At 37.0% G+C, this 24,823-nt stretch overlaps 2 protein-coding genes across 2 annotated transcripts in view; one reads left to right on the forward strand and one right to left on the reverse strand.

The window, feature by feature from the left end:
- The window catches only part of btbd16 (BTB (POZ) domain containing 16), a 16,148-nt gene extending 6,065 nt beyond the window's left edge, over positions 1-10,083 (reverse strand). Inside the window, exons 1-10 of the mRNA XM_016449793.1 lie at positions 9,770-10,083; positions 8,084-8,132; positions 7,838-7,991; positions 4,947-5,052; positions 4,511-4,599; positions 3,367-3,495; positions 2,362-2,487; positions 2,053-2,164; positions 1,096-1,165; positions 825-955 (exon numbers count right to left, since the gene is read on the reverse strand). Coding sequence (XP_016305279.1) covers positions 825-955; positions 1,096-1,165; positions 2,053-2,164; positions 2,362-2,487; positions 3,367-3,495; positions 4,511-4,599; positions 4,947-5,052; positions 7,838-7,991; positions 8,084-8,132; positions 9,770-9,828 — 1,025 coding nt within the window. The 5' untranslated portion in view covers positions 9,829-10,083. The remainder of the gene's footprint in view (positions 1-824; positions 956-1,095; positions 1,166-2,052; positions 2,165-2,361; positions 2,488-3,366; positions 3,496-4,510; positions 4,600-4,946; positions 5,053-7,837; positions 7,992-8,083; positions 8,133-9,769) is intronic.
- Positions 10,084-10,542: 459 nt separating this feature from the next.
- The window catches only part of LOC107660482 (wings apart-like protein homolog), a 64,234-nt gene continuing 49,953 nt past the window's right edge, over positions 10,543-24,823 (forward strand). The window contains exons 1-2 of the mRNA XM_016449792.1: positions 10,543-10,845; positions 13,626-14,113. Coding sequence (XP_016305278.1) covers positions 13,648-14,113 — 466 coding nt within the window. The 5' untranslated portion in view covers positions 10,543-10,845; positions 13,626-13,647. The remainder of the gene's footprint in view (positions 10,846-13,625; positions 14,114-24,823) is intronic.

The raw sequence follows: 24,823 nt of genomic DNA on the forward strand, positions 1-24,823 counted from the left end.
TTTCTTTTCAACTTTTATCTTATATTATCTTTTATCTTATTATTATTATTATTTTTACTCATCTCAGACCCAGACTTTCAATCTTAAAACATGAAAATTGCCATAATCTCAAATAGTATTATTTTAGTACCATTTTATCTTTTTTTTTGTAGTTTTTGTTGCATTTGTGACATTTTTATTCATTTTCAAATATATCTATATAGTTTTTATTAATCTGTATTTATGAGTTTTATTTTATTTAGTTTTAGTTATTTTAATACTTCAAGTTTAGCTAAATAAAAATGAGAAATGTTGCCTTGGCAACAAGCTGAAATTATATATATATATATATATATATATATACATTTATTTTTTTAAGACAATTAATACTATTTTAAGACCATTAAGTATTTTGTGTTTTGCATTATGACATTACACAGTTCCCCATTACAAGACAGATAGATAGATAGATAGATAGATAGATAGATAGATAGATAGATAGATAGATAGATAGATAGATAGATAGATAGATAGATAGATAGATAGATAGATAGATAGATAGATAGATAGATAGATAGATAGATAGATAGATAGATAGATAGATAGATAGATAGATAGATAGATAGATAGATAGATAGATAGATAGATAGATAGATAGATACTAGATAGATGTACTTATTTTATGTTGATGTAAATGTCACGATGCAAAACACCCTAATGGTCTTATAAACAGGCTTCATATTCTTTATGCAAAAGCAATGTAATCAAACAAGATCCTGATGGAAGTGCTTCTCAATGTGATTTGCCACTGAAAGGTCAAAAAGAGAAGAAAACAAATATGAGACCTTGGACTAAGCAGGGTCTTCAGCAGGAGGTCAAAGGGCAAATCTCTGAGTTTTATATGGAAGGAGAGTTCAGTCACCAGGAACAGCTCCAACCAGCGCTCGCATGCTCTCTGGAGAACAGTCTCTTTAAGCTGAAAAGCACAGAAAGAAGTTTATAGAGGTTTACACACTGAATACAGAGCTCCCCCTATTGGTCATTTAAAGAACAATAGAACAAAACAATAAGAAGAAGAAGAAGAAGGAGGAGAAGAAGAAGAAGAAGAATTGTTACCTTGCAGGACACCCGATGAAAGCTGCACACAGTCAGTGATGAAATATTTGCCAACATCTCTTTAAGACACCTGTCAATCATATCCATCAGCTTTAAAAGGACAAAATATTGGATATACCATTCAACACTGTGAATTCATATATGTCTGGATTATTTCTGATATTCTGAAGTGGCATTCTAAAAAATAAACATATGAGCATTCGTGACTGTGTGTAAAATTTAATTCCCATTAAAGATTACAAATTGACGCACCCATGACCAAGGGAGAAATGCACTGTTATGCAATGCACGCTGTAGTTTAAACTCTGCTGGGTGGAACATGGGTTATCTTATTTAAAACATATCTTTCAAATAAATACAGTGACTGACTGCAGTGCCAAAATTCACATCCAGTTCCACCCAACATCCTGGATATGAATCAATCTGAGATTGGACAACACAAACTTCTCTAGAGACTTGGGTGTGGGCTTATGCACTACTGGATCAGTCTTTATTGCTTAATATGACACACTACACACACACAGGAATAGTGTGTTTTTTTACTTTCTTTTTTTGTAGGAGACATATTCTATGTGACCCTTTGTCAAACCTTTCCTAACCTATGATTTATTTTCATACCAAAATATATGTAGAAACTAAATATACTGTATGTTTTAAACAGCATGGCTTAAAATACATTTACATACAAATACACTTAAAAATAAAAAATGTAATTTATTCCTGTGATTGCAAAGCTGAATTTTTAGCAGCATTTACACCAGTCTTCAGTGTCACGTGATCCTTCAGAAATCATTCTAATATGCTGAATATTCTTTCAAAAATATATTTAAACAAAATCACAATTATTCCAAACGTTGGATTGGTATGTATGTATAAGTGACTGCAATAGCTTGTGTTTTGGACATCTTGTACTGAACCTGCTAGTGCAAAGACAGATTTGAAGTTGTCGATACTCACTTCTGGAAGAGGTTTGACATTCCCAGTAATGCAGCAGTAGAGAGCACAGCCTCTCCCCACTCACTGGGGCGTTCCTCTTGGTCGTACAGGGTCCGCAGGGCAAAAGACAAAGCTAGAACACAGCAGAGATTCTTACATAACTCTGTTTCTCCTTAAATGTCACTGTATGCCCCTTCATCAGTAAACATCAATAATAGCACACTTACTGTAGATAAGAAGCTCATGTGACAGCAAGTCAACAAGTGATGATGACACAGCTTGTTATTTACCGCTATAATATAATAAATATGACACCTTTTTAGCGCTTACCCTCTTTATTGATGGAGGCGTCTTTGACAGGCAGTCGGAGAATCAAAGCGCCGCTGAGATGCCACTTTCTGTAAACCAGTCCTCTTTCACACTGAGACCTATTAACTTTGCTGTTTTTATGTATGGCTGCAGTATCACAAACAAAACGGAAGGCCTGAATTTCTCTCTTGAACTGTTTCTTTTTTAATATGTCCATTCCACAAACTCTAAGATAAACATGTAAAATATTTATATCTGAAGCTGTATACATTATTTATTATGATGACTATAATGGGATCTTCACTTTTGCATTATTTATTACATAATAATGTTTATTAAATAGTGTAATAAAGTTATTATTCTGCATATTTTATGACTATTTTAATGAACTCCTTTATAAATAAAGAGTTCTGTCCCATGTACAAATTATATAATGACATTTGGATGGGTTCAACTACTTCTCAGGACTTTTTAAAAGGCTATTTTAGAGGTAATGTGTGCTATTCCTGCACCACTGGTGTCACCAAACAGAAAATCTCAACAAAAATAATGACTGTTTTCAAACAAGTTTCCAGAACAACACTCTCCCCTCTCCCACTGGTTAGTCAAATAGATCCTCATGTTATTAGTTGAGCCATTGTTGTTTTGTATCAAGCTTGGTGGGATGCTCAAACGATTTTCAGTTTGTACTGTTAAAAATAGATACTGATCCTACCTGAGAGTATTCATGCAGCATACTGTTGCTATGGTTACATCTTCAGGCAAACATCATTTTTTTAAATGTACACTATAGACTAATTTACTACGCTTTAAGTTCTTCAGAGACCTTTTAAGATCTACCAACCCCAGAAAACAAAACAATGCACAACAAACCAAACCACAAAAAAAAACAAAAAAAAAAAAACACAACACACAAAACAAAACAAAACACAAAACAAAACACAACACACAAAACACAACACACAAAACAAAACAACACAAAACAAAACAAAACAAAAAAGCATATACTCTAGATGGGCACCATACCAGCTCTCTCTTGTAGCTGAACATCCCTCTGTCTTTTGCTGTTGCTATACAGCTCAGATAATGTGTCTGAATAGCTCAAGACAGAGCAATGCAGCTCCCACCTGACCCCCAGACATTCCAGTACTGCATCTATGAACATAAACAAACAAAGACAGATATTTACTATATCATTATACACCATTTTATAGAAGCATGCAGTTGTTGTGTCATTGCTAAGTGGTTGCTAGGGTGTTCTTGGTGGTTGGTTAGTCAAGAACAGCCCAACTCCAAGTCTCCATGGCCCCTATTTCAGAAAAAAAAAGGTACAAAACTGGTCACTAGGACTGTGCCCTTTCAAAAGGTATTTATTTATTGTTTTAACTTATTTAACCCTAAAGAGTGCACATTATTATCTAGTGATAAGATCATTACAAATCACACTGTGCGACATGGATCTAATAAACTTAGGTACAATATGTATGCAGACTGTACGATGATGACACCTAGTGACTCGTAGTCTACGACGCAAGTTACTATTGAGGAACAAAGCGTCATTAGCACACACTAGTGGTAAACAAAAAGAGCATGATGGAGCAGTTTAGCAGTTGTACTTTTTTATGTTTGCTGATAAAAGAGGAAGCTGTTTGAGGTAAGCAGTTTTAAGTTTTAGCGTGATGTCGCGTTGATCAATGCCATTTTTTACTGCATTTGTATTGGCTGTACACGTAGTAAACGTGGGTCGTAGCAGCAAACACACTGTATCATGATCATGCTGAATTTCTGAAACTGTCAGAAAATGATCGTAGGCTATCTTTGGTTGCAACAGCCGTCTTAGGACCACCGTTTCGTTTAGGAACCAAAATCACAGAAATCGTCCCATTGCTAGGGTGTTGCTATGGCTTAATTTTGATTTTAATCTTAATTAAACTTTTGGCTTACTATCCAGGCTCTAGATATGACTCAGGTTCCTCATTCAAAGTATATTATCGTTGTATCATCATACAGGTGAAAATCACTTAGAAATACAATAATGCACCTCTTCTACACAAGTCACATAATTTGAGCCATCATCCATTCCTGTAGAACATGGTTGTTCAAAATAAATTTGTGCATTAGCAATAATAATTCCTGTTTTAGCAAATATCACCAATTAGATTGTCAATACCTGGTTTAGCATTTTGGGTCAATCTGCGAGACAAAATGTAAAATTGTTCCTCTTGAGTGTCAAGCTTTGAAGACCATGTGACATCTTTGCTGCATATAAAGGTAAAGAGATACATTATAGGTGCATCCACACACACACACACACACACACACACACACAATGTCCCCTTAATCCCCTCTAATCCCACAGTGCTTCAGTGCCAAGTGTTCTGCGGCCCCTCCTGATAGTCCTTTGTGTTCAAAGGCCCACCAAATTGAAAGTTGTCATTCTCTAATGTGCTATCCAACCTGCTCCATAATGATAGCATGTGGCCTGGCAGATATCTCATAGATCTATCCCTGGAGTGAGATAAACTGTCCCCCTCTCTCCTCGTCTGCCCGTCTCTCTCTCCCGCTAAACAGTTGTCATGAAAGTCCACTTGCCCCTGGCAACATACCAGAGTCTGGTACGTCGGCTGGCCGAGAGCGGGTGAATGAGACGTGGCAAAGGGGATTGTGGGCAGCTAGTGGCATCCTCGTGCCAGTGGAGTGTCATGGGGTCAGCTGCAACATAAACACACAGTGAGAGAAACTCCAAGAGTGTGCGTGCTCAAGAATAGGATGAAGTGTTCCAGATATTTGAGTTTTGAGTGAACATATGTCTGTGACAGATGGCTGTTTGCATTAATGAAAATGAGAGTAAATGATGAAAAATAAATGTAAATTAATAATATTCTGCTGTGGATTTATTTGCTATAGGATTTGAGATAATGTTTACCGTCTGTTATGAATCCTTTTGCACTTCTTATTAAAGGAATAGTTCACAAAAAAGAGAGAAAAAAACTGCTGAAAATGTACACACCTTCAAACCATCAAAGATGTGTTTGTTTCCTCATCAGAACAGATTTGGAGACATTTAGCATTATATCACTTGCTCACCAATGGATCCTCTGTGAATATGTGCCGTCACAATGAGAGTTTATATTACAACCATTGCTTCCTGCTAAAATACGAGTTCTCTGTACATAATATTTCTTTCTCCAATGAAAAAGTTACCTAGTCTGAATCAGGATGAAAATATTAAGCACCATTTACCAACGAAAACAGCCCAAAATGGTTCTAAACAAATGTGTTGGTGGATTTTGATGTAAGATGGACTTTTTCACTGAAGAAACCATTATTGTACAGTAGATTATGGATAGGTATTTTGACCAGAAGCAACAGACTAGTTAAAATGCCTTAATGATGGATTACAAACAAGCAGCTTTATCTTCACAAAATGTTAACTGATGGTTTGGGGTCATATGGATTGTTTATGGATTATTGTGATGTTTTTATCAGCTGTCTTGACTCTCATTCTGACGGCACCCATTCACTGCAGAGGATCCATTGGAGAGCAAGTGATGTAAATGCTAAATTTCTCCAAATCTGTTCCAATAAAGAAAAAAACTCATCTACATCTTGGATGGCCTGAGGCTGAGTAAATTGTCAACAAATGTAAATTTTTTAGTAAGCATTTTTTAACATCAACATAGCTTTTTTTTTTTTTTTTTAACATGCAATCTTTGCAATACTGTTTGCAACACTGCAACAATATTTGGGACATGACTGAATGCAGTTTAATACACAAATTTGCATAATTTCGCAACACTAATCATGAAATTAATATAAAAATCTAGTTAATGCAGTGAATCCCTTAAACTCTAATTATAACTAACTCAATGTATTGGACCAAAAAACAAAAACAAAAAACAACAACAACACTATAATCAATAAGCTTGTTAGGCAGCTGAAGAACAGAAGAAGAGTCATACAGGTTTGGAATGACATCACAGTCAGTAATGAAGTCATAATTTTCATTTTTTGGTGAACTATCCCTTATTAAAATATTTAATAGTTCTCTCCTCAAAAGACATGGGGGTTTGTACCTTTACTGCTTTAACAAAGTAATAGGACAGCAATTTGCTCCCTATTTCTGGAAAGTATCTATTAACATCTCTATATTCATCCCTATATCATCTCTGAAGTAAAAACAATCAACAAAGCTATAGCAATAACTCCAGTCATAAGAAGCATTCAATTCAAGCAGATGCCTCTCAGCATGTGCACCTCTATTTCATCACAGTATTCTGATTATTCCGAATTAAAAAGACCTGGCATAGGAATCAAAAGCCATACTGTCTTTCTTACTGTTTCTCTGGGTAAAGTGCCTTCAAGTGCATAACTGCCAATGCCTCTTAAACCCCTCCTGCGCCAAAACCCTACAGGTGCCTATCTCTAAAATGATGCCAGGTTTGTGACACCAGGTCGGCGGGTTGGCACAGACTGACACTCGTATCCCCTTGGTCAACCCAGGATTCTGGCAAAAGTCAATGCTGAAGATGCGCTGCGGCATTATGGGTAAAACTCATTAATGCAAGTTGGTTACTTCTTGATATAAGAAAGCCTTTGCCAAATCTAAACACCATTCTGAAAGACATGTGTTGTCATGATTTGTGGATAAATTGGATCTATCTTGCTCTGTGTACTGTAATGCAATGTAACCGATAAGCTGTACAAAAACACAAATACATAAACAAACAAATATAAAACACACACAAAGATGGATGGATGGATAGATAGAGATAGATAGATAGATTGTATAACTTTTGTTACATTGCATTTTTAGCATATAGTATACTGTAAACTATATTTCACCACAAAAAAAAAGAAAAAAGTAAATACTATTTCTTCAAAATTTCATGTTTAATTCAATGTGTTACTTGCTGTTTCTTTGTAGTGTAATTTGCTATCAGTTTCTGAGTGAAACATGTTTCTACACCATTTTTTTCATCGTTGTTGTGGGTTTTGTATTTAGGTTTTTTGGGTCGAGATTGTAAGATATTATTTTTATTGTGTTGTGATGTTTTTACATTGTATTTACAATAGTAATAGTAATAGTAAATTATAGTCATTTTAATGCTATTCTTCACATGTATTTTATGATTTTATTGTGATATAAGGTTTCATGTGGTAGGGATAGTTCAACCAATCAGTTGATAGTAGACATTGACTTCCATTGTATTTTTATTTATTTATTTACCATACTATGGAAGTCAATGGCTACCATCAAATGTTTGGTTACCAACATTCTTCAAAATATTGTCTTTTGTTTTCAACAGCTGAAAAAAATTCATACAGGTTTGGAACAACTTGAGGGTGAGTAAATAATGACAGAATTTTCATTTTTGTGTAAACTATCCCTACAGAGGTATTTATATAGTAGGACAGTGATGAGCTCTTTTTCATGTGTGCATGAGTCCAACACAATTTTCCTGGATTGCATTTTTAGGCTGATTGCACATCTCACCTGATTTAATTTTTCTGTCTCCTGATTTATCACCAAACTCCTCTGCCCTCCGAACCTGTGCCTGACCCAGCAGGTCACTGCCTAAAGCACCTGCCAGCTGCCAGCGGTTAGTGTGCCCAGCTTGTGTGCGCTGACATAGTGAGTGAGCCGACACCTGTTAGAAGCATAGAATAACAGTATGTGCTAAATATTCAAAAGGGAAATAACTATATTAGGTACAGAGTTGTGAAGGAGATTTGAACTTACACTTCTGGTAGAGTTTTGTTGTGAATTGTGGGAGGTTAAAAACATCAACCTGAAAAACAACAGTACTGAATGAGTAGCCTAATAAAGATTTACAAACACAATTCCGTAAACTCTTTTACTATATGAAATGAACTATAGCTATGAAGTGTATTGTAAGATATTTTTGTTACACTGAAAATAAAATAAAAAAATACAAATTGGTGAGTGGCTTTAAAACAGTTTTTAGTAAGACATTACAAGTAAATTTCACAGTTACAAAGAAATGACAATCAGCCTATTAATCTTGAAAAAGTAAATAAAGTTAGAAATAGCAAAAAAAAAAAAAAAAATCTCTGAGGACCTCAGAAAAAGAGTTGCTGTTGCTCATCAGGCTAGAAAAGGTTACAAAAACATCTCAAAATAGTTTTGACTCCACAAATCCACAGTCAGACAGATTGTGTACAAATTTTCAAGACCACTGTCACCCTCCCCAGGAGTGCTCCACCAACAAAGAACACTAAAAGCAAAACGTGTAATAGTCTGCAAGGTTGCAAAGGAAGCCAGGGTAACTTCTAAGCAACTAAAGACCTTTCTCACATTGGCTAATGTTAATGTTCATGAGTCCACCATCAGGAGAACACTGAACAACCACGGTGTGCATGGTGCATCCAAAAAGAACATTGCCGCCAGTCTGCAGTTTGCTAAAGATCATGCGGACAAGCCAGAGGGCTACTGGAGAAATGTTTTGTGGACAGATGAGACCAAAATAGAACTTTTTGGTTTAAATGAGAAGCGTTATGTTTGAAGAAAAGAACACACTGCATTCCAGCAGAAGAACCTTATCCCATCTGTGAAACACGGTGGTGCTGGTATCATGGTTTGGGCCTGTTTTGCTGCATCTGGACCAGGACAGCTTGCCATCATTGATGGAACAATGAATTATAATTATGTCAGGACATCTGTCAGTGAACTAATTCTCAAGAGAAAGTGGGTCATGCAGCAAGACAACGACCCCAAGCACACAAATTGTTCTACCAAAGAATGGTTAAAGGAGAACAAAGCGAATGTTTCGTAATGGTCAAGTCAAAGTCCGGACCTTAATCCAATTGAAATTTTGTGGAAGGAGCTGAAGCAAGTAGTTCATAGGAGGAAACCCACCAACATCACAGAGCTGAAGCGATTCTGTGTTGAGGAATGGTCTAAAACTCAAGATTCAAGATGTTGTGCAGGACTGATCAGCAGTTACAAGAAACATTACCTGCAGTTATTGTTGCAAAAGTGGATCAGACCAGATACTGAAAGCAAAGATTCACAAACTTTTGCCACTCACAGATATGTAACACTGGATCATTTTTCTCAATAAATAAATGGCAAAGAAAATATTTTTAGTCTCATTTGTTTGGGTTCTCTTTTTCTACTTTCAGGACTTTTGAGAAAGAAATTTTGATTATGTTTTGAGTCATATTTATGCAGAAATATAGAAAATTCTAAAGGGTTCACAAACTTTCAAGCGGCACTGTATATATATATATATATATATAGAAAGCAGTTATTTAATGCATAATACCATTTCACAATATTAGTGTTTTGATGCATTTTCAGCACATAAACGCACTCTTGGTGAAAATAGAGGAGACTTTATTAACAACATTTAAAAATCGTAATGTTTCCTAATGACAAGTACATGACACTTATGCATTAACTCACCTTGTGTGAGGTCTGAATGGCATATTCCTGCTGGATAAGTGACTCCACTGGACGTGCATTCTCTAACTTAATACTTTCACTGGCGCTGACTGACAGTTCACATCATGTTTTAAACACTTTTAAGACGTTAAAAGACTAAACACGTTTAATGAATATAGCGTTGTTTCTCACTACATCTTAAATAAACACTGAAAGCCACAAAATAAACCAGACAGTACTGTACAGGTGGATGAAAATTAAAAGAAACTTAGCGTTTATGGGCCATGTCTACTCCTTGTTGACAGGTCCTGTTGCTAGGAGACATGTGGGTCACTTGACCTGTCAGATTCATGACCAAAACAAACCGAAGAAATAAAATGCTAACGTTATATAAACAAAGAAAACATTCACTATTGGCCCAAAATGTAGACAATGCGAAACTGCCATTTTTTCTTAATATAATTGTATTACTAATTACTAAACATTTTTGTACTAAACAAAGATTCTAGTTGAATATAGCCCTCTTGCACGTGTATGTATATATTGTTGTCTGTTAAGCGTTATTTCAGTAAATTCCTTAACATAAAACCAACAACTGCCTACAATTCCCATAGTTGGAAATGCACCTTAAGCTGGTTTGCCAACCGCCATTAAACACAAAAGAAGAAGAAGAAGAATTCCCATAGTTCAGCAAGGAGTACGTGACGCCCATCGCGTTCAAGTTCAAGGCTCTTTCCAGGACTAACCACACGCCTCGAAAATCGTCTGACGTATGCACAGCGCGGCCCGTGATTGGTCAACATTTTTACGCCTGTGCCGCGACGCGATTGTCGTGACGCGAAAACGCGAGGGAGGGGGAACGCGAATGGAGGCCGTTGGTGTTTCAGAGCCGAAACAATCGAGGGAGAAATACATGAGGAGGAAAACTTAAATAGAAAGCTTGTGAATCTTTATATTCCGTTATATCGAAACTCATATCTCAGATACGCGTATAACTGTGTTGGTGGAGGTCGTGAAGCAGTGCTTGTCAGTATTTAGTGTTTGTTTATAGTGTTAGTGGAGCTCAGAGGCCCGGATTCATTCTCTTCATTAACCAGGCGAGTATTTAACCTCCTTTGGTCCTGCTGTGAGTTCAGTTCTTCTGTAGATTAAAAATCTACATTTTAACCAAATAGCGATTGAGTTTTAATGCTGGATATAGGAGTGCATTTCACCACATTGCCTGATTAAGTTAGCCTGCTAGCCTTTTCATGCTAATCTTCTTGCTAGTCCATTAGCCGTTAGCATGGTTATGTTGTTTTTATCAGCTAAGCTGGTTTTCAGACACTCTTTTGTTGGAATCCACGTAAAGAAGTTGTGTTAATGTCTTATTTGCTTAGCGAGGGGAGGAACGTTGCAAAGTGAAAGGTAAACAGAAGAGAACAGGTAACTTACAATTATTAGCATTAGCTTATAAGCATACTAGCTTTTAGCATTCTTAGTTTATTGCTGATTATTGAGGGACAGTCGCTGTGTTTGCAATGATATCGATTGGAATTGTTGCATACATTTTGTTTAACATTTTAGGGGTTGTTCAGCTGGCACTAGATAGTTTGCAAGCCAGTAAAGAGCTAACATTATGATGATGGTAATGCCATGGTATTGAATGATTGCTATATTAATGTTCAATGGCATTTTCCTTGGTACGTCAATGAATGCAACTCGAAAATTAATGGGTTTTTTTTAGATCTTGGAACTTGCACTGCCTGTTATTATTTTTTGTTGCTATATGAAGTTAAACTTAAACTTTAAAATTTTTTTGAGCACATAATTTCAGTTTAGTTTTTCTTATGTAGGGTACAAAGTAGGGCTGTGCAATATATCAGAATGATCGAAATATCGCAAATGTACATATCGCTACGGCTTGCAATATTTGGGGCCATGAACAAAAGACAAAGAGAAAATCACTCACTGCTCTTACCTAAATAACTTTTGTAGCTTAAATAAGAATCAGTGCATATTGAATTCATAGAGTAAATACTAAGCAGTGTTGTATTTTTCCTTTTTATTATTCAGTTCCTAAACTCATGTTAAAATGATTACACTAATGTTAAAATGACATTTTTATGTAATGCTCGAGTAAAACACTACCGTTCACTTTCAGAAGCTGTTGTAGGGGTGCTTTCTAATCACAAAAAGTGAAACATGTATGCTAGTTATATCAGAGTCAGAATGAGCTTTATTCACCACTTAAGTGTGCGCAAACACAAGGGAATTTGTTGTGGTTTTACAGGAGCTCTTGATGCATACATACATACAAATAACCATATATATATGACACAAGATAGTTATAGAAGTTCACAGAACTGACTCAGCAACAGCTGAGTAAAACTGTTTCATCTGAGCATGTGGCACTTTAAGCATTATCATATCGCATATCGAATATCGCATTATTTAATGAGATATCATATTTTTCTTCTATATCGCACAGCCCTAGTACAAAGTGACATTTAAACTTATTTATTCTGATACTTCTGATGGCTTTGTGTACAAAAAGTATTGAATGGATTTGTAGCATACATTTAGTTTAATATTTGTGGGGTTTGTCCAGCTGGGACTAGCTAGGTTGCAAATCAATGGCCAGCCTCAAATTGGTTTACTTTAGTGCTGTTATTGTAGTCAGGATCTTGGAACTTTCACAGTGCAAAATGAAAATTTGCTGAAAATTTTGCTCACACTTAGGCCATGCAAGATGTAGATTAGTTTGTTTCGTCATTGGAACAGATTTGGAAAAATGTAGCAATGGTTTGCTCATCAAATCATTTGCTCACCACTAGTGGATCCTCTGCAGTGAATGGGTGCCATCATCAGAATGAGGTTCCAAGCAGTTGATAAAATCACAATGTGAAAAAAAATAACAATAAGCTACAAATAATCCACATGACTCCAGTCCAGTAATTAGCATGCTATAAAGCAAAAAGCTGTTTGTTTGTAAGGAACAAATCCATTAATAAAGACAACATTGCTTCTGGCTAAAATGCAAGTCCTCCATCTATAATATTGCTTTCTTCAGTGAAAATATTGTTTTGGCTCAATCAGGAGAGAAATATTCAAAGATTAAGGCCTATTTACAAGTGAAAACAGTCCAAAACAGTTTTAAACAAATATGTTGATTGATTTCGATGTAAGAGGACAACAGGGGAAGGTTTTTGTTTTGTTTTGTTTTTTTGCTGGAGGTAACGTTATGGACTGGTATTTTGACCAGAAGCGACAGTTAAAAAAACTAAAAAACAAAAACTAAAAGGGATTTGCTTATTAAAACACACAGCTTTTAACTTCAAAAGACAAAAAATGTTCATGTGGAGTCACATGGATTTTGATGCATTTATTAGCAGTTTGAACGGTCATTCTGACGGCACCCATTCACTGCAGAGGATCCATTGGTGAGCAAGTAATCCAAAATTTCTCCAAATCTGTTCCAATGAAGATGAAATAAACTCATATAGCCTACTTGTTGAATGGCCTGATGGTGAGTAAACTGCCAACATGCATTCATTTTTTGGTGAAATATTCATTTAAATCTCTCAGTTTTTTGAGCACATTACAGCATTGATTTAAATTGATATGTGTATTGAAATCAAAATCATATTATGAAATAATTCTAGTTTCCTGCTTGTTATCAGCACAGAAATGCAAGTAGTTGTCAGGTTTGATTGAGTTTATGAGTGCATCTGTTTTATAATGAATAGCCCCGAGATCTTCACACATGTAGAATGCTGAATAATGTTGATTTTATTCATTATGAACAGATGAAACTTGAGGCAGACTGTTAATAGTCAACATTTGATTACAAAACAGCCAGTGAATTATTCATGTAACAGTTGATGAATGTTCACAGGGAATATGAGACAGATGCCACAATGACATCTAGATTTGGAAAAACATACAGCCGAAGAGGAGGCGATGGGACCTCGAAGTTTGACGAGGTGTTGTCCAATAAAAGAGCCACGCTCAGCACCAAATGGGGCGAGACGACTTACAAAGCCAAGGTGGGAGCAAAGAGGCCCGGTTTGAAGACAGAGGTGACAGATCAGACCAAGAGGACCAAGGTCTTGGATGGTGATGGATCAGAGGATCCGTTCGGATTCGACAGTGACGACGAATCCAGGCCGGTCACGTCTCGTAATGTAGCCCAGCCTAAATCCAAAATGACGTCGACAGGGGGATCCCAGGCCAGCCTAACGCTGGAGCCCAACAGCAGGGTGAACCAGCCCGCCAGCATAGAGGCCGTGGCCCCCAGCAGGGCCCCTTTCTTTCTCAGCACTGAGAGAAGTGCTCACAAAGTGCCAGAGGATCCTGGGAAATTTTTTAACACCTCTACTGCAGGTATGTTTTTCCCTGAAGGTTTCATTTTTTTCTCTCAGAAAATACATTGGGGTTGTGTTTTAACATTTAAACACTACCTGATTTGTTCTAGCGTCCCTGCATTAATCAGTTGTTATATGCTGTTAGAGTGTTTCAGGTGTTTGACCTGTTTAACTTCACGGGAAGTGAGTGTGAGCTTACCACATTGTGTAAACCTGCCCTAGATAGGTTTTTTGTGGTTGTTTACTTGCCTGAAACATTTAAACAAACAACTTTAACAAATGTATCACATCTAAATCTTTCTTAAGTTTGACTTTGCAGTTCATATTTAGCATAAAGTACACTATTGAAGTAAGGAAACATATACAGTATCATCACCAAAGTCCTCTTTAAATCCTTGATTGTCCTGTAGAGGGCTTGTCAGCTGTTTCTTACAGTTTCTTTTGCTCAGATTGAGAGGTGTCGTTTCAAACCCGTAAGACCTTCGTTCATCTTTGGAACACACATTATATGGCGTTATTTTACTGACAAATGTCGTAAGTGCATTATTGTAGCGCGAAAGCACATTAATACAATGCGCGAGCGCGAATCTCTCTGCTCGCGCGCGGATTTCCCTTGCTCTCGCACAAAACCGGACGCTCGCGCTCAGATACACGCTGCTCTCGCCCGGAGAGATTGTGCACACTTACAACGTGTCTCTCCTCTCACTCAAACTGTGTCCTGTGCACTCACAAATCTCTCTGTGCTCATGCACTATAGATATGAATTATCTTCGCACCTGAATTAAACGTTGTCAAAAGTTATCAACCAATCAAATTTCAAAGATGGATCTGTAATTTCTTTACAATTTAATACTACTTGGTCATAATATTAGAAATGAATCGGGTGTTTGGATGATTTGTAAATAACCTAGTTTAACAGTTTGGTCAAACCCTTCTGAATGATTTATCTAAACAAACAAAAAAGCATATGATTCTTAAAATTCATGTGGTCATATAGGCCTATATATATATTGTGTACTTGGATTGATATATATATATATATATATATCTTCTGATTTAAGACAGAACTATTTAGATATGGGTCAGATGCACTATTCCCTAAACCTATACTTAAGATTTGGAGACCAAATATAACACTATAATGAATTTTTCATATTTGCCATAACATTACTACATTATATTTCACTCGTGCTCCGCTCTGCACAAATCTGCGGGGCGCCACGGCTCAGACACTGGAACCGGAGCTGATCGCGGCCGCTCTAGTCAATGCTTGTGTTGGGATTATACCAGCACGTTTCTGAACCGTCCCAGGAGCGGCTCTCCAAGGCGTTTATACAGCGATCTGTCATGCCACATAAAAGACGGTCAAAACGCCATTTATTATTTGAATTTCCTGAGAAGAAAAAAAAAAAACTGTATTCGTGCGGTACACATGCATACCGAACCGAGAGACACGTACCGAAACGGTTCGGTACGAATACGTGTACCGTTACACGCCTACTAAGTAGTATTAAATTGTAAAGAAATTACAGATCCATCTTTCACATCTGATTGGTTGATAACTTTTGACGTTTAATTCAGGTGCGAAAAGAATATCTAGCCCATGAGCATAGAGATTTGTGAGTGCACAGGACACAGTTTGAGTGAGAGGAGAGACACATTGTAAGTGTGCGCACTCTCTCCGGGCGAGAGCAGTGTGTATCTGAGCGCGAGCGTCCTGTTTTGTGCGAGAGCAAGGGAGATTCGCGCTCGCGCATTGTATTAATGTGCTTTTGCGCTACAATAATGCGCTCACGACATTTGTCAGTAAAATAACGCCATAAAATTAAGATATTTTTGATGGAATCTGTGTTTTCATTCAGATCAAATCACAACAACGTAGGAAACAGATCCGGCGCAGATCCGACGCAGCTGACACAGAACAGCATACGTTGTTTACGTCCAGCTGATACTCTCCAAAATGGTGCTACAGGGTGATGCGGAGGAGACGAATTGTTGAATAAAGTCATTTACTTTGTAAACGACACACTACTAGATTTTCAAATCATTCAGAACGCAACAAACTCACTCAGAAATGTGCCTTGTTACCAGTAGATGTGTAAAAAATTAAAACAATATGTGTTCTTCTAAAATTGGCACAAAATGTCAAACATGTTTGATATCCTCAGATGGATGGAATCATAGTCTGAAGTAAAAAAAAAAAAATCTGTGACCATCATGCGATCTGATTTTTCTGTGATATCTGTCAACATATATCTGCAGAATGGCTCTGTTTTTTGGCAACTAGCGTCAACTTGTCTTGATTGTAAATCAGGGCAAAATCTGGGCAAAAGTCATGTAGTGTATTTCAGCCTTAAGTGTCTGCTTTGTGCTTTGTTTGGGCTTATGTATTTGTGTGTAGTTTCTAGTTATTACAAATCCAAAAAGAATGTGCCTGAAAGTATATTTAATCGACACTAGCCATTTTCAGGCTAAATTTATGTTGTCCTCACAGGGCTTGATGCTTACCTTTTTCCCAAGGAGCACATGTGCTCCTAAGTTTTTAATAAAAAAAATTAAGGGGCGCAATGCACATTTTTCAAGTTATGTGTTTTAGCTTAATAAGGGAAGGAGACATTTACAAGCACAATTATTTAATTGATCAGAATACAGAAAGCACACAAGATTTTGTAATAATTTTGATTCAGACTCTATTTAATAGGCTAATTATGTAATTATTTATAGTCCTATTAAATTGTATGTACATTAGGTATGTGACAGTATCAAATTTTCACAATAGTCGTTGAAGATTTTGTCACGGTATATGGTTTTATCACAATATATGTGACTGTATCACATTTTCACAATAGTCGTTGAAGCTTTTGTTTATGGTGTTTTTTTTTTATCACCATATATAATTTCTTAGTGGGGGAAAAAGTGTTGTCCTCCTAACAGGTTAAATAACTTATGTTTGAACTAACTTACAAAAGAAAGACTTTTACTAAAGAAAAACTTTATTAAAAAATACACACAAATATAAAGTAAACAAGTGTTTCTTGATTAGAGTGCAAAATATTAAGTTTAAATGACCTAAAGTACAATAGGTAACACTTTACAATAAGGTCCCATTTGTTTACATTAGTTAAAGCAGGTTAACAATACATTAACTAACAATGTGCAATAGCTAATTGTTGCAGTAGTTAATATTTTTTGTTAATGTTTATTAATAAAAAATATGACTATTTATTATTAATGTTAGCTCCATTGAATATTATTAGCAGACACAACTTTTGATTTTATAATGTATTAGGCCTATTAAAAGTTGAAATTAACATGAGCTAAGATTAATAAATGCAGTCGTTATTTCATGTTAACTAATGCAGTTAACAAATGTTAATGGAACCTGTTAAAGGGGTCCTTGGATGCCCATTTTTCAGTTGATATGATTCTTTAGGGTCTAAATGAAAAGCCTATAACATACTTTGGTTAAAATTTCTCAATGGTAGTGTAAAAAACACCCTTTTTACCTTGTCAAAATCAGCTCTGTTCATTGCAAGCCGTTTCCTTGCATGTCGCTTTAAATGCTAATGAGCTCTACTCACCCCGCCCCTCTCTTCCGTGAGGTGACGAGCAGACTGTAAACATAAGTCATGCATTTCCATCTCCCATTATTCGCATTCACCCTTTTTCGCACAAGTCAAAAACCACCTCAAGCGAGCGTTAAAACTTTTTTGCGAATTAAGGCATTTTTATTCGAAATTCAGCGTTTCCATCTCTCGATTCTGATGCGATACTTCAAAATGCGCATAAAAGCTGGGTGATGGAAACCCAGCTATAGATATGTATACATATGTAAACTTTTAGCCGCATAACTTGCTAACTAGCACATTATTAGGAAAGGCGATTTGCAAAGATTCATAAAAAACCCTTATACTCACTTCTTCTGTAGATGAAGCTGGATCACGAATGATTCACGCGAACATAGACGCATTTAGGCAGATCAGGGATTGGCACATTCCCTTCAAAAACGAAAGTAACGTTAATCCTCTGCGTCTTCAGCGGCTCAGGTGTCGGGAGTAAATGACGACTGCTATGTTCATTATTACATCTAACAACAAAACACCTCAATCGCTTAATCTGAGACATTCTTGTCTTCCCCTGCACTGGAGTCGACACAATGGTGGACAGCTCTCAGCTCACTCAGGGCAGGTCATAAGGTAAAACGGACTTGTCAATCAACTATCGTGGGAGAGGCCTGTGCAGAACTACGTCATTCTGCCAGGAATCTTAGAACAGCATGATTTGAGAAAGGGGGTTTTAAAATGGGGATTTTAAAAAAAACAAACACTGGGTGGATTTTTATCATTATAGGGTGGATGTGTACATACACTTCCAACACACATTTATGTTCATGTAAAGTGAATTTTGCATCCGATGACCCCTTTAAGTGTTACCAAACAATAATAACGAATCAGTCAATGTAGATCGACCATTGCGGCGTCCCAATTCGCATACTATCCGTCCTAAATAGTATTCGAAAATAGAATTAGTATGTCCCAAATCATAGTATGTTTAAAAAAGTATGCCAAAGATTCCCGGATGGTCTACTACTTCCGGTTAGAATTCGAAGTGCAGATCGATGCACTCTCTAACGGCTAATATTGCCCACAACACATTGCGCGATGGACGAGGATTCGATTAGTACTACAAACGCATAAAAAGTGTTAAAAAACTACAAACATGGCAGATATATGCAACCGACGGACAGGTAGAGAAAGGGATTTGAGTGATAAATAATCAATGTCTAACCTGATAAAAATATTAATTTAATGTTATCCATGTTATATTTAATCTGCAGCAACACTGTGCGCTTTTATAATGATACGTTTAGTCATTAACTTTTAAATGTTTCATTATGCAAACACATGAGAAGAGTTCTCGGCATGATAGACCCGCAACTAGCAGATCAACATGCCTCTTCATTTCTCCCCAATATGGTAGGAAATCAAATTAAACGAAATGTGGATTGTTAACTGTGAAAAGATGATTGACATGGCAGTTTAAACAGTCACAGAATGCACGTAACTAAGCAACAGAGGGTCCGTTAAAGAAACAGCCATGACGAAGTGGTATGTCCCAAAGCTTGCCTACTATTATTCTACATACTCAAAAGTATGTAATTTTTCTTCACAAAAAGAGTACATACTTTTAGACATTAAGAAAAAATGTTAAGTTTGAAAATAAATAGCTTATTAAGTCTTTAAGTATTAATTATTTGGTGCTATGGTGAAGACTATAGCGAATACAAATATCTAAATGACTATTGAAACATTATTTACACAGTTAGGAAAGTAGTGCAACTGCTTTGTTTACAGGGTTACCGGGGTAACGGCTGCATTTCTGCCTCCATCAGCGCCCTCTAGTGCCCAATGTGCGTTTTCATTCAGCGCGTCTCCTTCACTAGTTCGTCTTCTCATCTATGCTAATTTAACCCTTTAGGCGCCAGGGATTTTTGGGGAAAATGCTGGATTTTGACATCAAGATATCAAAAGCTTGTGGCTTGAAAGGGCTTAAAGAAAACCCAGCCACCATTGTCATCGCTATTTCCAGCCCTATTTCGATCCAGATCACCCCTGCTGCCTCTACCGCGTCTCCCGGCTCTCCCACGCACAGCACGGCCACGTGTACCGTGGCCACTTCCACCTCTTTGGGGCAGCTAGTGCTACTTCCAGCCCTATTTCTCATACCCCTGCTGCCTCTACCTCTAGCAACAGCTCTCCTATGGACACTACGACCACGTTCTCCCCTGCCACCCCCATCCCCGTTGGGCAAAGGGTTTAAATGGTCACTTGTTTGTGCTTTGTGAACACTCTCGCCTTGCACGGCGGCACCATTGCGCTGCAAAGATGTACCAGGAGAAGCGCGATTATTAGACGACCGATCGTCATTTCCAAAAGGCAAATATTCCCCTTTAGAGTCAGAATTGGCGAATAATATTTGCACCACATCCTCACGGTACAACTTTTTATTAGCCATTTGTCGATTTTCTCTCACAAATTTCACAATGTACTCGCACGCTATGAACTGAACTGCTTCCGCATCAATGACATGATAGCTCACTTGCTCTGCTATTTCCTCGAACACTTTGAATAGGAACGTGACGTAATTTTGGTCTAGAATCGAAGTACTACATGTCTGCCATCTAGTGGTAGGGAATACAAATGAGATATTACACCATATTAGGAACTACAGTCTATTTTATTAAGTATGACGTCTTGTCGCAATTTTGCGACTTTGTCGCTTAGAGGGTTAAATTAAATCGTTGCCTTTTTAAAGTTCAATAATCATATGAGGCTGTATCACTTATTTTCCATAAATAAATTGAAGAAATTAATATGTTTATTATAGGCTACTGTGTAATTTAAGCTGTTTTGTATTTTGTAATTGTATTCGAACTCATGCTCCTAAATACATTTTCCAGTTTGCACACAACTATTTTTAATCGCAAATGCGAGTGAAATGCTCACACTGTCGAGCAGTGCCTCACAGACATTTGTATTACTGATAAATGCCTTTTAATACTTTACAGTTTTTTTTTAATTTTTTTTATGTAGGAAATTTTTATTTGTAAAAAATAAATAATTTGAATTATAGTATGTTCATGAGATATAATCAATGCAATACTAATTTGATATTCTCTTACACCTTTCTATGAAATAGCTTGCACAAGGTAAAACCAGGGGTGTAGAAAGGATGTGAAATGTACGACAGTTTACATGTCTTTTTACGATACATTCAGATGATATGAGATGTAATTTGAAGGCATTCATTGAAATGAAAACACGGAAGGTGAAATGTGAATATTAGTCAATGAGATTACTGCTTGTGCGATAGTTTCGCTCCCTGTTACAGTGGGAAAGCTTGATTTTCGCATCAAATAGTGAGTAGGCTTGCCGCGATAGACGGTGATAGATGATAGATGGTGATACGCGACTATCAAACGAACTAAAAACTTTGTTTTTAGGAATTTGTTTTCATGACAGAAGCTTCCACAGTGCAACAGAATGACAGTGACAGAACAAAAACACAGATAAAAAAATAATAATAATAAATAAAAAAATATAAAATATAGAACAAGTAAATAAGTAATGCAATATACAAATTGACAATTGTATGTACAGGTATATTACAATAGATAGTTTTGTATGTACAGGTATATTAGTGCAAAATTGAAATGTAGACTTAAGTATGTGTGTTAGATAAATAAGTGTGTAAGTGTATAAATGGTGTGATCCACAGTTATTGTCAAGTGTTCATGAGATGGATTGCCTGAGGGAAGAAACTGTTCCTGTGCCTGGTCGTTCTGGTGCTCAGTGCTCTGTAGCGTCGACCAGATGGCAACAGTTCAAAGAGGGAGTGTGCTGGATATGAGGGGTCCAGAGTGATTTTGCTAGCTCTTTTGCTCACTCTGGATGAGTACAGTTCTTGGAGAGAAGGGAGGGTTGTACCAGTGATTCGCTCAGCAGTCCGGACTATCCTCTGTAGTCTTCTGAGGTCAGATTTGGTAGCTGAGCTGAACCAGACAGTTACTGAAGTGCAGAGGAGGGATTCAATGATGGCAGAGTAAAATTGTTTCTTTACTCCGAATTGCCGCTATTTGAAAGTGAAAGTAAAATGCGCACGCCGCTTTTACAAGCTATTTAAAAGCGAAGGAAAGCGAGGAAAAGAGGGAACGCCCCCGCGGTGATACCGGTATTACCAGTGTTGTCACACGTTGATTAACCGGTGGGAAAATATCCTCACCGTCACAACCCTAACAGTGAGTTGTCCTAAAAGAATGAAAAATCTTCACCGTTTCGAATGTAGAGTAATATTGTAGATACATATGGATTCTCGTATTAAAAAACTTTCCTTCTCATACCCAACAAAATGGCAAAAAAACAAACTGTCACACTTTGATTTCTTATGTGTCGTAAGGAGGGAAAAGAAATGTGGAAGTGAATGTGGGCGGAATTTCACGTGTGTTGCCGTAGGGATGTTGGTTGTAGCGGTACAGACCTGAGATAAACTGACTCATCACATCAGTCATGTTTTAAAAAAAAAATAATAATCATTCACGTTTCACAGAAAGCTTCCTTGAGGGAATCTGCTGCCATGAGTGCTGTAAATGCTCAGGACACCAGTGTTACGGGCTGTAGACTTGTGTAAGACTCTGCTTAATATCACAGTAATGGATACGGCGGACTGACTCTTGCAACAACAGCCTGGAGCTCCCAGCAGACCAAGAAATTCAAATCTTTAATTGGCCCAAACTCTATTTTACATTTCCTCTGCGTAATTGCTTTTTCAGGTCGGTACTCCTCCAGGGTCTTGCAAATCATTTGGCTGACTAAGTAATCAATGAGGTGAAGTTAGAGGAAACTTTCAGAACACTGACACCCATCAGCGGCAATGTTAATACGAGGAGAACACTTAGACGCCGATGGAGCGTAGCATCTGGACAGGCTCCTGTGAGCTGCTTATCTCATTTAGAAGCACAGCACATAGAACTCATCACCTTGTCTGTAAGTGCTAAGGGTCTCTTATGATAATGCATGCTGATGAGTGGCTCTCCCTAAGACACTTCAGTTTTGTTGCTCCTATGCATATTGCTTGGATCAATCTATTATCTAGCAAAAAGTATATGTTTATGTTCATATCGTTCTCTAGACCAGTGTTTCCCAACCGGGGTGCCGTCTGTCGAGAGCAGGGGTGCCGTGTAATTTGCAGTTCTTCCCTGTTGTACCGAATATCTATACTTTTCAAATTATCATATCGAAGTTAGAAATTCAAATATTCAAATATATAATTTTAAAATATTGAGAGAAAATAAATTTTGTAGGGTGCCACAAGTTTGTTAAAATTTCCGAAGGGTGCCGCGGCTAAAAAAAGGTTGGGAAACACTGCTCTAGACAGCCGAACAAAGCGCACTGGATCAAAAAGGAATTTGTCTATGGACAATAACTATAAATGTTAAGTTTTAATTAGCGTTCTAATTTAATGAGAATAAGGAAGTCCACACCACAGCTATAACGATAGACACAGAGGAACAATGTTGTTGGTGAATGCAGCAGCTGATGAATAGGGATGTAACGATTATTGTTATTCTTCTGAGCCACATTTCGACACCTATCTCCTCCTAGATCTTTCAAGCTAGAACCACCAAACTCCACCCAGACCTTCAGATTGGTCTGACTCGGTGTGCTATATCTTTTCTAACTCATCCGGCTTACGGTTTTCGTAAACCAGACTATCAAAACCACCTAAAATTCCATAGACTTTCTTTGAGGGGGTGAAAACTTTTATACAATAAGACTTATGGTGTATTTAAAGGGTTAGGTCACCCAAAAATGAAAATTAACCCATAAATTACTCACCCTCAAGTCATCCTAGGCGTATATGACTGACGTATTTCAGACAAATCCAGTCGGAGTCATATTAAAAATTGTCTTTGATCTTTCAAGCTGTTTAATGCCACTCAGTGGGTGTTGCATGCATCAGTCCAAAAGAAGTTAAATAAAAAGTAATTTATGGGCTAATTTTCATTTTTGGGTGAACTAACCGTTTAAGCTGTCTATTGCTATAGCAAAGCTTAACTCCCCACTGAAAAAACAGCTAAAACCAGCCTAAGCTGATTGGCTGCTTTGGCTGGGTTCCCAAGCTGGTTTTAAAGTGGTTTTGGACACTTTTTTTAGCAGGTCAGGCTGGTCTTAGCTGGTTTTTAGCTGTTTTTTTTACTGAATCAACTGGTTTTAGCTGGATTAGCATAGAAACATGCTAACAACATGCTAGTAAATTGTTAATCATGCTAGAAACGTGCTAGTAACTTGCTAATCATGCTAGCAACTTGTTAAGTATGCTAACAACATGCTAGTAACATGCTAATCATGCTAGAAACGTGCTAGTAACTTGCTAATCATGCTAGCAAAATGCTAGTAACTTGCTAATTATGCTAGAAACATGCTATTAACATGCTAATCATGCTAGAATAATGCTAATAACATGCTAATCACGCTAGCAACATGCTAGTAACTTGCTAATCATGCTAGAATAATGCTAATAACATGCTAATCACGCTAGCAACATGATAGTAACTGGTTAATCATGTTAACAACATGCTAGTGACTTTTTAATCATGCTAGCAACATGCTAGTAACATGCTAATCTTGCTAGAAACATGCTAGCAACAGGCTAGACATCAGCATACTGTTGTCTGTCTGTCTGTCTATCTTATATTGCCTTCAAAACATTAAAATGTTAAACTGTAGAACTAAAAGCTATTACAATATTTTCAACCTTTCTGGCCTGGCTTTTTCAAGCCAAATTTAAAGTTTGACATCAAACTTTACTCATCTAGTTCAACTTGCGATGCGATACGATTCATGATACTGATTTCACAATATTTCACAGAGTTGTTTTTTAACAGAATGAGATTTAAGACAAATAATAAATTATACCGGTATTGGTGCATCCCTAGTTGCTGCTATTAGCAAAGCAGCATTGTGCTTATAAAGACTACTTTAAAGCTGCAGTCTGTAATTTTTTTTTGGTTAAAAATAATCCAAAATCTATTTTTGGGCAAGTATAACCAGCCAGTCTTCAAAACTCTCTCCTTACCTTAGCCCGATTCACAATGGTAATAATGTTTTCTAATTTGAGTGGTACTGGTAGGTTTTCATGGGATATACAAGCATGCCTCCATTCATCTTTG

Source organism: Sinocyclocheilus anshuiensis, unplaced genomic scaffold (assembly GCF_001515605.1).
Source record: "Sinocyclocheilus anshuiensis isolate Anshui unplaced genomic scaffold, SAMN03320099.WGS_v1.1 scaffold1449, whole genome shotgun sequence".
NCBI lineage: Eukaryota > Metazoa > Chordata > Actinopteri > Cypriniformes > Cyprinidae > Sinocyclocheilus > Sinocyclocheilus anshuiensis.